Raw genomic sequence first — 15,090 nt, 5'->3', positions numbered from 1 at the left:
TCTGGCCACCTTCATGTGAAACAGGGAAGATTTGCTGACCATTTTGATAAGTATATTCCCGGATGGGCGGCAAAACCTCTGCCCGAACTGAGGGAGATCGCGCGTCATGTTCAGAATATGAAATCCACTAACGCCGCTAAAGTCCTGCCTGTGGGCACACCTGTATCCGCGGGATGTTGCTTTTATTGTCATCAGGAGGGTCGCTTTAGGCCGTCAGGTTGCTAATGGGGATCGTATTGAGCTCCCAGTCGAGGTGACGGTCGTGCATGTGCGTGCTCACACCCGAGGAAGGGATTCCCCGAGTCTGGGCGATCGCCGAGCCGACGAGGCCTCTCGTTGGGCAGCCCGGCATGCCCACCCCATGTTCGTGTAGCTCCTGTTATGGCCCTGGCCCCTACGTCTATGCCTGGCAGTCAGTCGCCCACCCTGACTACCGATAAGGAAAGAGCCGAGTGGCAATTTGAGGCGCTGGAATGAGATGGACGCTTTTGGGTCCCTGATGGACGCCCTATACTGCCCGCCGCTGCGCTGCGACCAGTTTGCCTGAGCCTTCACCAGGAGAGCCACTTTGGGGCAGACGCCTTGGCGGCCACAGTCCTCCGAGTCTGGTTTGTCCCAGGTATCCATCCCGTTGCCCAGCGTGTCGCAGCCAGTTGCGCTACTTGCCAGAGCTTTAATGCTCATCCTGGTCGCCGGGTTCCCTTGCGGGGGATGCCCTTGGGTCTCTTCCCCCTTCGAGGGTTTGCAGGCCGATTCCGAGGGCTGGTCGTTGTTGTCCATCACCTGGCTGGGTGGATTGAGGCTCTCCCTTCCCCTCGGGCAGCCGCTCTTACGGTGGCGAAATGTCTCTTGCGGGAAGTCATTCCCCGGTCCGGGCCACCTGCCGTCATTGATTCTGATCAGGGATCACATTTTACTGAGTCAGTTCTATCTGAAATGTACCGATCACTCGGAATCGAACGTTCTTCACATGCACCGTACCATCCCCGGAGTTCGGGAAAGGTGGAACGTGCCAGTCGGGAGTTGAAAACCCTTTTGGGGAAACTTTCTACGGAAACTCATCTCAAACGGCTGGATACCTCCCGCTCCTCTGCCGCCAACCTTCTCACTCTGCCTCGTTCTCGCCCGTCCCGCCGTGGACCCCTGGCCCACGTCCTACCTCTGGCCCGGCTTCCCCTCCCTCCTCAGATCTGCCAAACGATCATACTTCCCCCCTCTTCAAAGCCCTGCTGAAGGCTCATCTCCTCCAGGAGGCCTTCCCAGACTAAGCCCCCCTTTTCCTCTTCTTCCCCTCCCCATCGCCCCAACTCGCTCCCTTTTCTCTACCTCCCTCCGCACAGCACTTGTGTATACATGTACATATTTATATTAATGATGTGTATCTAGACTGTGAGCCCGTTGCTGGGTAGTGATTGTCTCTTTGTACTTTCCAAGTGCTCAGTCCAGTGCTCTGCGCACAGTGAGTGCTCAATAAATACGATTGAATGAATGAATCCCGCCACAACACCCCGTGAGAAGAAGCAGCCTAAAGACTCGTCAACGTTTGGAACGACGGGGCTGGAGAGTTCTTGGGGCAGTGGCTGTTTTGACCGTTGGTCTCTGGACGGCCCTGCCTCCGTGGCGAAGAGCGTATAAGTGTAACTCTGATGGTATTTTATTCTCTTTTCCCTTCCTCTGCCGCTCTTCCGTTTTGCTTTTTGTCATTTTCACCTTTCCTTCGGGATCCGTCCCCCTTAATCTCAGACTAGGAGCACTCTGGAGGTCAGAGACTCTTTTTATTATCATTTTCCATCCGTGGACTTTTTCTCCAGTGCCCTCTCCCTAGTAGCTTCTCAATACCGTTGCGCTAAAGGGATTCGGTTACAATCGTATCGAGTGCTTACCGTGTGCGGAGAACTGTACTGAGCGCTTGGGCGCGTACGATACAACAAACAGACACATCCCCTGCCCACAGCGAGCTTACAGTCTAGAGGGGAACTGCTAAGAATAATAACAATAATAATAATACTTGTCAAGGGCCGAGAACTAAACTAAAGCCCTGGTAGACAAACAGCCCCTGGGGGTCCCGGTCTAATTGGGACGGAGTAGGATTTAATCTCCATTTTACAGGTGAGGAAACTAAGGGCCAGAGAGGTGAAGTGACTGGCCCAAGGTCACTCAGCAGGCAAGGGGTAGAACTCAGTCCTCTGACCAGGGTTCTTTCCACCAGGCCAGGCCGCAAATCAATCAATCGTATTTATTGAGCACTTACTGTGTGGAGAGCACTGTACTAAGCAATAAAGTGCAATATCTACTAGTGATTAAATAAATAGAACTAAATCAACGTAAACTTTGGCGATTAGGATGACGGTTTGATAATAATAATGGCAGTTGTTAAGCGCTTGCTATGTGCGAAGCACTGTTCCAAGCGCTGGGGGGGGATGCAAGGTGATCAGGTTGTCCCACGGGGGGCGGCTCACAGTCTAAATCCCCATTTTACAGATGAGGTCACTGAGGCCCAGAGAAGTGAAGTGACTTGCCCAAAGTCACACAACTGACAAGTGGCGGAGCCGGGATTAGAACCCAAGGCCGGGCTCTTTCCACTGAGCCACGCTGCTTCTCCTGATAGACAGGACCTAGCGAAGGTGCACTTATTTGGGGAAGAGGCAATGAATTAATTTCTTTAATTCGATTTTATTAATGTCTGTCTCCCCCTCTAAGCTCCTTGTGGAGAGGGAATGCATCTGTGTGTCGTTCTATTGGACTCAAGCGCTTAGTACAGTGCTCTGCACGCAGAAAGTGCTCACTGATTGATTGATTAATTGATTTTAGCCGGGCTTTGAAGGTAGAGAGGCTGTGGTCTCGAGGATTTCAAAGGGGGTTTGAGTTCTAGGAAGGAGGTAAGCAGAAGGCTGGAAGGTCAGGGAGTGTGAAGAGTGAGGCCTAATAAGAAATTTGGAGAAACAGTGAGGCCTAAATGAAAAGGCCAGGGCCTGGGAATCAGAGGACCCGGGTTCTAATTCCGGCTCTTCCTCTTACCTGCTGTATGCCCTTGCTCTGTATCTAAATTTCCTCATCTGTAAAATGAAGATTCCCGCTTAGACCACGAGTCCTGGGTGGGAACAGGGACTGTGTCTGACCTGATTATCTTATGCAATAATAATAATAATAATTGTGGTATTTGTTAAGCGCTTACTATGTGCCAGGCGCTGTACTAAGCGCTGGAGTGGATACAAGCAAATCAGGTTGGGCGCTGTCCCTGTCCCACGCGGGGCTCGCTGTCTTAATCCCCGTTTTACAGATGAGGTTAACTGAGGCCCAGAGGAGTGAAGTGACTTGCCCAAGGCCACATAGCAGACGCGTGGCAGAGCCGGGATTAGAACCCATGACCTCTGACTCCGTGCTCTATCCACTAGGCCATGCTTTTAGATCTACCCCAGGCACAGAGTAAGTGTGCCTAACCACACTTATTATAAAGGTTAGCTTGGAAGACGAGGGAGTGAAGAAAGTAAAAATAGGAAAGGAGGGAGCAGGTGTGGAGACTCGAAACGGACGGTCAAGGAATTCCAAGAGAAATGGACGTCTCGGTATTGTCCCAGGACGGGGAGCGGACGGCTTAAATGAGAGTCGGCGGGGACGAGAAAAGGGAACCGAGATCTCTTTCGATTCAGTCACGGGCTTCGACTTTTCTCTGGGAGAGAAATGGAGTTTATACTTGGAAGTTGGGGAAATCGGCTAATGCATTAAAAGCCCTTTTTTCGCTCATTCAATCGTATTTATTGAGCGCTTACTGAGTGCAGAGCACTGTACTAAGCGCTTGGGAGAGGACAATATAAGAAGAAATAGACACATCCCTCACCCACAACGAGCTTACAGTCTAGAGGCCTACTTTTAAAAAGTGGTTCTTGGTATGTGACAAGCATTGTACTAAACGGTTACAAGATACAAGATAATCAGGTTGGACACGGTCCCTGTCCCCCATGGGGCTCACACTTGTCTGCTGTGCGATCTTGGGCCAGTCATTTCACTTCTCTGTGCCTCCGTTTCCTCATCTGCCCCAAGTGGGACAGGGACCGTGTCCAACCTGATTTTCTTGAAACCCCCCGCCGCCCCAGTGCTTCGTACGGTGCCTGGCGTGTAGTAAGAGCTTAACAAATACCACAATGATCCCCTTTGGACTGTCAGCTCGTTGCGGACAGGAAATGCGCCTGCTGATTGCTATATTGTACACTCCCAGCGCTCAAGAAATATTAACCGACCAACGGGCTACGTCTCTGACCTGTCTCTCCGCTTGTATCTCAGATCTGTTCCTTGCAGTGTGGTATGAAGTCCGGCCACCTCTTGTTTCTCGCAATGGTCCTCTCCTTTAGAGTCCTAGTGTCCTGGGGGGCTGTAGGTAAGTCCAAGCACTGGCCCCCTTGGGAACCTCTGGGGAGGGGACGTACGGGAGGGGTCTCTCGCACCCAGGCCAGAGAATAATAATGATGATGATAATAATAATAATAATAGCAATGACGCCTAGCACCGTTGTTCTAAGCGCCGGGGTAGATACGAGGTCATCATGTGGGGCTCACAGTCTCAATCCCCATTTTCCAGACGAGGCCACCTGAGGAACAGAGAAGGGACGTGACTTGCCCAAAGTCACACAGCTGATGCGTGGCGGAGCAGGGATTAGAACCCGCGACCTCTGACTCCCAAGAGAAGGGGGAAGAGTTCCAGCCCCGGGGCCGGGGGGTGGGGAGAGGGGAGTGTCGCTATCCGGGAATCAATCAATCAATCATATTTATTGAGTGCTTACTGTGTGCAGAGCACTGTACTAAGCGCTTGGGAAGTACAAGTTGGCAACATATAGAGACGGTCCCTACGCAACAGTGGGCTCACAGTCTAGAAGAACGCGCCACGTCAGTTATCTGTCGCGTGATAGCATTGATAATCATAATTACGGTACTCGTTTAGCACTGGGGTAGATACCGTTCTGTGCGCCGGGTAGATACAAGATCATCAGGTTGGAGCCCCTGTCCCACATGGAAGTAGGAAGGAGAACGGATATTGAATCCCCGTTTTAAAGCGGAGAAAATGGAATCACGGAGAAGTGAAGTGACTTGTCCAAGGTCACCTGGCAGACGAGTGGCAGAGCTGTGATTGGTCGATTGGTCGATTGATTGATGTGCCAAGCACCGTCCTAAGCGCTGGGGTGGAAGCAATATAAGCAAGTATTCGTTCATTCGTCCAACTGTATTTATTGAGCGCTTACTGTGTGCAGAGCACCGTACTAAGCGCCTGGAAGAGTACAGTACAGCACTGAACAGACACATTCCCTGCCCACAAAGAGCTTACAATCTAGAGAAGCAGCGTGGCTCAGTGGAAAGAGCCCGGGCTTTGGAGTCAGAGGTCATGGGTTCAAATCCCCACTCCACCAACTGTCAGCTGTGTGACTTTGGGCAAGTCACTTCTCTGGGCCTCAGTTCCCTCATCTGTAAAATGGGGATTAAAACTGTGAGCCCCCCGTGGGACAACCTGATCACCTTGTAAGCTCCCCAGCGCTTAAAACAGTGCTTTGCACATAGTAAGCACTTAATAAATGCTATCGTTATTATTATTATTGAGGCTCAGTAGTCCCTGTCCCGGATGGAACTCATTCTAAAAGGGACAGGTGTCTCATCCCCATTTTACGGAAGAGGAAACCGAGGCCCAGGGAAGTCAAGGGACTTGCCCAAGGTCACGGGGCGTAGCTAGTGTTGGAACCTGAGCCTCCCCGACTCGCGGGCCTGGGCTCTCTCTGCTAGGGAGGGCCTTCCAGGCCAGAGGCAGGACACGGGCGAGGGGGCGGCGGCGAGAGAGACGAGATCGAGGTACCGTGAGAAGGTCGTGGGTTCAAATCCCGGCTCCGCCACTTGTCAGCTGTGTGACTTTGGGCAAGTCACTTAACTTCTCTGGGCCTCAGTTCCCTCTTCTGTAAAATGGGGATGAAGACTGTGAGCCCCACGTGGGACAACCTGATTACCTTGTATCTACCCTAGCGCTTAGAACAGTGCTTTGCACATAGTAAGCGCTTAATAAATACCAACATTATTATTATTATCAGCATCCCAGGAGGAGCAGAGCGTGCGGGCTGGGTTGGATCCGGTAATCGAGGCGGGATGGGATAAATGCTTGGATGAACGCGGTAGCAGTTTGGCTGGAGAGAAGAGCGCTTAGTACGGGGCTCGGCACACAGCAAGCGCTCAGTAAATATGGCCTTTGTTAAGCACTTACTATGTGCAAAGCACCGTCTAGGCGCTGGGTGATCAGATTGTCCCACGGGGGGGCTCACAGTCTTAATCCCCATTTTACAGATGAGGTCACTGAGGCTCAGAAAAGTGAAGTGACTTCACACAGGTCACACAGCAGACGTGTGGAGGAGCCGGGATTAGAACCCAAGCCCGGGCTTTTTCCGACTGAGCCACACTGCTGCTCTGTAAGCACGAATGAAACATGTCATAACATTCGGTCGTAAATATGACTGAATGAAAGGGAGGATTTGAGCGATGTTGCGAAGGTTGGACCGACAGGATTGAACTGAATACGCGGGTTGAATGAGAGAGAGGAGTCAAGGAGAAGGCCACGGTTCCGGGCTCGTGAGAGGGGGGAAGGACGGCGACGCCGTCTACGGTGACGGGAAAGTCGGGAGGAGGACGGATTTTGGGGGGGAAGATGATTTGGACACGTTAAGTCCGAGGCGACGGGGAGTAGAGGCGACCTTTGACCCCCGGCCCACGCTCTTTCCCCTCAGAACAAGCTAAGGGGAGCGAATGCGCTATGAACGCGGTTTTGTGCAAGGACCCGTGCCAGGGGGACGAATCCTGTCCGAGCGGGCAGAAGTGCTGCAGCACCGGCTGCGAGAGCACCTGCCCCAGGCCCAAGCCCGCAGGTAGGTCGGCACCCGCACTCCCAGCCCGCCAGCCGGGGCCGGGTGGTCTCCGGGCCCCGGGTGGGGGCCGCCAACCTCGGGGTCGCCGCTCCCCCAGGTCTTCCCCGCCGGGGTCGGCGTTCTCCGGCGTCGTCCCCTCTGGGTCGGTGCCGCCATCCCTCGACGTCATCCCCCGGGCCTGGAATGCCCCCAATCCCTCTGCCCCTCCGCCAAGCTAGCTCTCTTCCTCCCTTCAAGGCCCTGCTGAGAGCTCACCTCCTCCAGGAGGCCTTCCCAGACTGAGCCCCTTCCTTCCTCTCCCCCTCGTCCCCCTCTCCATCCCCCCATCTTACCTCCTTCCCTTCCCCATAGCACCTGTATATATGTATATATGGTTGTACATATTTATTACTCTATTTATTTATTTATTTATTTATTTATTTTACTTGTACATTTCTATCCTATTTTATTTTGTTGGTATGTTTGGTTCTGTTCTCTGTCTCCGCCTTTTAGACTGTGAGCCCACTGTTGGGTAGGGACTGTCTCTATGTGTTGCCAATTTGTACTTCCCAAGCGCTTAGTACAGTGCTCCGCACATAGTAAGCGCTCAATAAATAAGATTGATTGATTGATTGATTGACGTTTAGTACAGTGCTCCGCACACAGTAAGCGCTCAATAAATACGATTGATGATGGTGATGACGTTTGGATCTGGGGGTCCCCGGATGGCGGGAAAGGAGAACTGAGTCAGGGAAGGCCTCTTGAACAACAGTTTCAAATTAGTTGCCTTTTCCGTGTTTGATAAAAACCCACTGTCCTATTTCCTTCTGCTGCTCCGGCTACCGAGGGTTGGAAATACGGCCGCCATCCCCATCTCCCCTTCCACCTCTTCCACCCTGAGAAAACAAGTCTCCCGATGGTTCCAAGCAACCCAGACCTGCTCGGGGAAGGATTTTTAACAGCCGCGGGAGTCCATTCGTTCATTCAATCCTATTTATTGAGTGCTTACTCTGTGCAGGGCACTGTACTCAGGCCTTGGGCGAGTTCCGGATAACATCAAACAGATACAATCCCTGCCCACAGTGAGCTGACAGTCTGGAGGGGGGAGACAGACGTTAGTAACGATGAGTAAATGACGGATACGGACGGGCGGTGTGGGGCTGGGAGGGAGGGATGAATAAAGAGAGCGGGTCAGGGCGACGCAGAAGGGAGTGGGAGAAGAGGAAAGGAGAACTGAGTCAGGGAAGGCCTCTCGAACAACAGCTTCAAATTAGTTGCCTTTTCCGTGTTTGATAAAACCCACTGTCCTATAGCTAAATAATAATAATATTAATGGTGTTTAAGTGCTTGCTACGCGTCAAGCACTGTTCTTGATGATGATGATGGCATTTATTAAGTGCTTACTATGTGCAAAGCGCTGTTGTAAGCGCTGGGGAGGTTACAAGGTGATCAGGCCATCCCACGGGGGGCTCACAGTCTTCACCCCCATTTTACAGATGAGGTAACTGAGGCACAGAGAATAATAATAATAATAATAATAATAATAATAATAATAATAATAATAATAAAGATGGCATTTGTTAAGCGCTTACTATGTGCAAAGCACTGTTCTAAGCACTGGAGAGGTTACAAGGTGATCAGGTCATCCCACGGGGGGCTCACGGTCTTCACCCCCATTTTACAGATGAGGTAACTGAGGCACAGAGAATAATAATAATAATAATAATAATAATAATAATAATAATAATAATAATGATGGCATTTGTTAAGCGCTTACTATGTGCAAAGCACTGTTCTAAGCGCTGGGGGGGGATACAAGGTGATCAGGTTGTCCCGCGTGGGGCTCACAGTCATCACCCCCATTTTACAGATGAGGTAACTGAGGCTCCGAGAAGTTAAGTGACTTGCCCCAGGTCACACAGCTGGCAATTGGCGGAGCCAGGATTTGAACCCGTGACCTCTGACTCCAAAGCCCATGCTTTTCCCACTGAGCCACGCTGCTTATCATAGTGGGGGGGGGGTATAATCGGGTTGGACACAGTCTCTGTCCACATGGGGCTCACAGTCTTAATCCCCATTTTACAGAGGAGGGAAGTGAGGCCCAGAGAAGCGAAGCAACTTGCTCTCGATCAAACAGCAGACAAGTGGCAGAGCCAGGATTAGAACTCAGGTCCTTTTGTCTCCCAGGCCCGGGCTCTAGCCACTAGGCCGTGTTGTTTCCTCGTTGGCTTCTTCCCCGGGCCCTCAGGCTTTCTGGGGAACACTGGCTTCACAATCTTGCAAACACCCAAAATGGGAGACCACCACCACCCCCCTGCCTCCCCCAATGGTCCTCTTGGTATCCAGGGTGGCCCTGGGGCTACTAGCCCACTCTGCTCTCCTCCTCCTCCTCCTCTTCTTCGTCCTCTATCATTGGCTTTGGCCGAGCGACGTCCAGCGAGACGCCGTCTCCTTCAGGAGGGGCTCTGGGGAGCGAGAAGCTTCTCTGCTCCGGAAACGCCTGGTCCTTTCTCCTTTAGCCACCGGGAGAAAGGGGGGGATTTAGGACGTATAAACCTGCACGGATTAATCCCGTCCCCTCTAAGGGCTGAGGATGGGGAGGATCGGGGCCGGAATAGGCCAGGGATAAACAGATAGGCCTCTTTTCCTTTCCCTGTCTATTTCATTCATTCATTCGATCGTATTTATTGAGCGCTTACTGCGTGCAGAGCACTGTCATAAGCGCCTGGAATGTACAATTCGGCAACAAAGAGAGACAATCCCTACCCAACAATGGGGTCACAGTCTAGACCCCTTTGTCTGTCCCCTCTAAGGGCTGAGGACGGGGAGGATCGGGGCCGGAATAGGCCAGGGATAAACAGATAGGCCTCTTTTCCTTTCCCTGTCTGTTTCATTCATTCATTCGATCGTATTTATTGAGCGCTTACCGCGTGCAGAGTACTGTCCTAAGCGCTTGGAATGTACAATTTGGCAACAAAGAGAGACAATCCCTACCCAACAATGGGGTCACAGTCTAGACCCCATTGTCTGTCCCCTCTAAGGGCTGAGGATGGGGAGGATCGGGGCCGGAATAGGCCAGGGATAAACAGGCCTCTTTTCCTTTCCCTGTCTGTTTCATTCATTCATTCGATCGTATTTATTGAGCGCTTACCGCGTGCAGAGTACTGTCCTAAGCGCTTGGAATGTACAATACGGCAACAAAGAGAGACAATCCCTACCCAACAATGGGGTCACAGTCTAGACCCCATTGTCTGTCCCCTCTAAGGACTGAGGGTGGGGAGGATCGGGGCCGGAATAGGCCAGGGATAAACAGATAGGCCTCTTTTCCTTTCCCTATCTGTTTCATTCATTCATTCGATCGTATTTATTGAGCGCTTACTGTCCTAAGCGCTTGGAATGTACAATTTGGCAACAAAGAGAGACAATCCCTACCCAACAATGGGGTCACAGTCTAGACCCCATTGTCTGTCCCCTCTAAGGGCTGAGGATGGGGAGGATCGGGGCCGGAATAGGCCAGGGATAAACAGATAGGTCTCTTTTCCTTTCCCTGTCTTTCATTCATTCATTCGATTGTATTTATTGAGCGCTTACTGCGTGCAGAGCACTGTCCTAAGCGCCTGGAATGTACAATTCGGCAACAAAGAGAGACAATCCCTACCCAACAGTGGGGTCACAGTCTAGACCCCATTGTCTGTCCCCTCTAAGGGCTGAGGATGGGGAGGATCGGGGCCGGAATAGGCCAGGGATAAACAGATAGGCCTCTTTTCCTTTCCCTGTCTGTTTCATTCATTCATTCGATCGTATTTATTGAGCGCTTACCGCGTGCAGAGCACTGTCCTAAGCGCCTGGAATGTACAATTCGGCAGCAAAAAGAGACAATCCCTACCCAACAATGGGGTCACAGTCTAGACCCCATTGTCTGTCCCCTCTAAGGGCTGAGGACGGGGAGGATCGGGGCTGGAATAGGCCAGGGATAAACAGATAGGACTCTTTTCCTTTCCCTGTCTGTTTCATTCATTCATTCGATCGTATTTATTGAGCGCTTACCGCGTGCAGAGTACTGTCCTAAGCGCTTGGAATGTACAATACGGCAACAAAGAGAGACAATCCCTACCCAACAATGTGGTCACAGTCTAGACCCCATTGTCTGTCCCCTCTAAGGGCTGAGGATGGGGAGGATCGGGGCTGGAATAGGCCAGGGATAAACAGATAGGCCTCTTTTCCTTTCCCTATCTGTTTCATTCATTCATTCGATCGTATTTATTGAGCGCTTACTGTCCTAAGCGCTTGGAATGTACAATTTGGCAACAAAGAGAGACAATCCCTACCCAACAATGGGGTCACAGTCTAGACCCCATTGTCTGTCCCCTCTAAGGGCTGAGGATGGGGAGGATCGGGGCCGGAATAGGCCAGGGATAAACAGATAGGCCTCTTTTCCTTTCCCTGTTTCATTCATTCATTCGATCTTATTTATTGAGCGCTTACCGCGTGCAGAGCGCTGTCCTAAGCGCCTGGAATGTACAATTCGGCAACAAAGAGAGACAATCCCTACCCAACAATGGGGTCACAGTCTAGACCCCATTGTCTGTCCCCTCTAAGGGCTGAGGACGGGGAGGATCGGGGCCGGAATAGGCCAGGGATAAACAGATAGGCCTCTTTTCCTTTCCCTGTCTGTTTCATTCATTCATTCGATCGTATTTATTGAGCGCTTACTGCGTGCAGAGTACTGTCCTAAGCGCCTGGAATGTACAATTCGGCAACAAAGAGAGACAATCCCTACCCAACAATGGGGTCACAGTCTAGACCCCATTGTCTGTCCCCTCTAAGGGCTGAGGATGGGGAGGATCGGGGCCGGAATAGGCCAGGGATAAACAGATAGGCCTCTTTTCCTTTCCCTGTCTGTTTCATTCATTCATTCGATCGTATTTATTGAGCGCTTACCGCGTGCAGAGTACTGTCCTAAGCGCTTGGAATGTACAATTTGGCAACAAAGAGAGACAATCCCTACCCAACAATGGGGTCACAGTCTAGACCCCATTGTCTGTCCCCTCTAAGGGCTGAGGATGGGGAGGATCGGGGCCGGAATAGGCCAGGGATAAACAGGCCTCTTTTCCTTTCCCTGTCTGTTTCATTCATTCATTCGATCGTATTTATTGAGCGCTTACCGCGTGCAGAGTACTGTCCTAAGCGCTTGGAATGTACAATACGGCAACAAAGAGAGACAATCCCTACCCAACAATGGGGTCACAGTCTAGACCCCATTGTCTGTCCCCTCTAAGGACTGAGGATGGGGAGGATCGGGGCCGGAATAGGCCAGGGATAAACAGATAGGCCTCTTTTCCTTTCCCTATCTGTTTCATTCATTCATTCGATCGTATTTATTGAGCGCTTACTGTCCTAAGCGCTTGGAATGTACAATTTGGCAACAAAGAGAGACAATCCCTACCCAACAATGGGGTCACAGTCTAGACCCCATTGTCTGTCCCCTCTAAGGGCTGAGGATGGGGAGGATCGGGGCCGGAATAGGCCAGGGATAAACAGATAGGTCTCTTTTCCTTTCCCTGTCTTTCATTCATTCATTCGATTGTATTTATTGAGCGCTTACTGCGTGCAGAGCACTGTCCTAAGCGCCTGGAATGTACAATTCGGCAACAAAGAGAGACAATCCCTACCCAACAGTGGGGTCACAGTCTAGACCCCATTGTCTGTCCCCTCTAAGGGCTGAGGATGGGGAGGATCGGGGCCGGAATAGGCCAGGGATAAACAGATAGGCCTCTTTTCCTTTCCCTGTCTGTTTCATTCATTCATTCGATCGTATTTATTGAGCGCTTACCGCGTGCAGAGCACTGTCCTAAGCGCCTGGAATGTACAATTCGGCAGCAAAAAGAGACAATCCCTACCCAACAATGGGGTCACAGTCTAGACCCCATTGTCTGTCCCCTCTAAGGGCTGAGGACGGGGAGGATCGGGGCCGGAATAGGCCAGGGATAAACAGATAGGACTCTTTTCCTTTCCCTGTCTGTTTCATTCATTCATTCGATCGTATTTATTGAGCGCTTACTGCGTGCAGAGCACTGTCCTAAGCGCCTGGAATGTACAATTCGGCAACAAAGAGAGACAATCCCTACCCAACAATGGGGTCACAGTCTAGACCCCATTGTCTGTCCCCTCTAAGGGCTGAGGATGGGGAGGATCGGGGCCGGAATAGGCCAGGGATAAACAGATAGGCCTCTTTTCCTTTCCCTGTCTGTTTCATTCATTCATTCGATCGTATTTATTGAGCGCTTACCGCGTGCAGAGTACTGTCCTAAGCGCTTGGAATGTACAATTTGGCAACAAAGAGAGACAATCCCTACCCAACAATGGGGTCACAGTCTAGACCCCATTGTCTGTCCCCTCTAAGGGCTGAGGATGGGGAGGATCGGGGCCGGAATAGGCCAGGGATAAACAGGCCTCTTTTCCTTTCCCTGTCTGTTTCATTCATTCATTCGATCGTATTTATTGAGCGCTTACCGCGTGCAGAGCACTGTCCTAAGCGCCTGGAATGTACAATTCGGCAGCAAAAAGAGACAATCCCTACCCAACAATGGGGTCACAGTCTAGACCCCATTGTCTGTCCCCTCTAAGGGCTGAGGATGGGGAGGATCGGGGCCGGAATAGGCCAGGGATAAACAGATAGGCCTCTTTTCCTTTCCCTGTCTGTTTCATTCATTCATTCGATCGTATTTATTGAGCGCTTACCGCGTGCAGAGCTCTGTCCTAGGCGCCTGGAATGTACAATTCGGCAACAAAGAGAGACAATCCCTACCCAACAATGGGGTCACAATCTAGAAGCGGGGGAGACAGACAACAAAACAAAACAAATAGACACCAACGGTTTCCTTCCCCTCTCCCAGACCCCACAATGGCCCTCCTTCATCTCTTCTCCCACTCCCTTCTGCGTCGCCCCGACTCGCTCCCTTTATTCATCCCTCCCTCCCAGCCCCACGCCGCTTGTGTCATCATCATCATCATCAATCGTATTTATTGAGCGCTTACTATGTGCAGAGCACTGTACTAAGCGCTTGGGAAGTACAAATTGGCAACATCTAGAGACGGTCCCTACCCAACAGTGGGCTCACGGTCTAAAAGGGGGAGACAGAGAACAAAACCAAACATACTAACATAATAAAATAAATAGGATAGATATGTACAAGTAAAATAGAGTAATAAATATGTACAAAACCGTCATTTTATTTATTTCTATTAAGGCCAGTCTGCCCCTCTAGACTGTAAGCTCCCTGTGGGCAGGGAATGTGTCAGTTACATTGCCCTACCATTCTCTCCCAAGCGCACGCGGCAAGCGCTCGGTAAATACGATGAGCCGACCGACCGATTCAACCCAAAGCCCTAGGCCAGAGAAACAAAAAAGGTCACCAAAGGGGAATGGCCAAAAATCCTCCTCAGGCCTTTCCCACTCAAGTACACCCACCCCCCGGCCCCCGCAGGGATACATTGATTCGATTTCCCCTGCCATTATTGATGAGGCTGGAAATGTTTTTATGCCCATCTCCCCCGTTAAGAGTGGAGGCTCCTCGCGGGCGGGGAACGCGACGCTTCCCCGTGTCGTACTTCCACGGGCGCTTAGTAAATACGGTTACCACGGGAACACGGTGGAGTCGCCCAGAAGCCCTACTTGAGAGATGTGCTCTCTCTCTCTCTCTCTCTGTTTATATCTCTCTCTATCTCCCTGCAGGAGTCGAAGTCCCGTAGCTGCCCTGCCGGGCTTTTTCCATCTCCCTGGAGGTAACAATCTCCGCGGTGAAGGCAAGAATGGCTTCCCGGAGCCCTCAAGACCCACCCAGGGACAGCAGGCCTCATATTCCCCGCCTCTTCTCGGCTCCCTTCCCTTTTTCCCCCCCTCTCTGATTTTCTGAGGCGTTTAAAAGAGCTTAAATCTGTTTCTCCCAATAAAGATTGATGCCCTGCAGCTGTTACCTGGGCTGGTCAGAGGCCTGACGGGGGGCGGGGGGCTGCTTGAATGTGGGGCGATGGCGTTTGGGGGGAGCCCTGGGAAGGAGAGGGGTCTAATGGTAAGGAAGATACTTATCAAGTACCTTCTAGGTGCCGAGCGTTGGGGTAGATGTAAGATGGTAAGATCAGACGGTCCTTTTTCATCCGATTTTACAGTATTTGTGAAGCGCTTATTATGTGCCAAGCACCGTACTACGCTTCGGGGTAGA

General features: G+C 51.4%; 1 protein-coding gene across 1 annotated transcript; it reads left to right on the top strand.

Moving 5' to 3' along the window:
- Positions 1-1,575: 1,575 nt before the first annotated feature.
- WFDC3 (WAP four-disulfide core domain 3) lies at positions 1,576-14,835 on the top strand. Its single transcript, XM_038750726.1, has 4 exons — positions 1,576-1,649; positions 4,282-4,375; positions 6,752-6,889; positions 14,604-14,835. Exons 1-4 carry the CDS (start codon positions 1,647-1,649, stop codon positions 14,618-14,620), a joined length of 252 nt encoding a protein of 83 aa, XP_038606654.1. The 5' UTR covers positions 1,576-1,646; the 3' UTR covers positions 14,621-14,835.
- The last annotated feature ends 255 nt before the right edge of the window (positions 14,836-15,090 follow it).

Source organism: Tachyglossus aculeatus, chromosome 8 (assembly GCF_015852505.1).
Source record: "Tachyglossus aculeatus isolate mTacAcu1 chromosome 8, mTacAcu1.pri, whole genome shotgun sequence".
NCBI lineage: Eukaryota > Metazoa > Chordata > Mammalia > Monotremata > Tachyglossidae > Tachyglossus > Tachyglossus aculeatus.
Note: the sequence above shows the minus strand (reverse complement) of the source record. Positions and strands in the feature narration are given on the sequence as shown.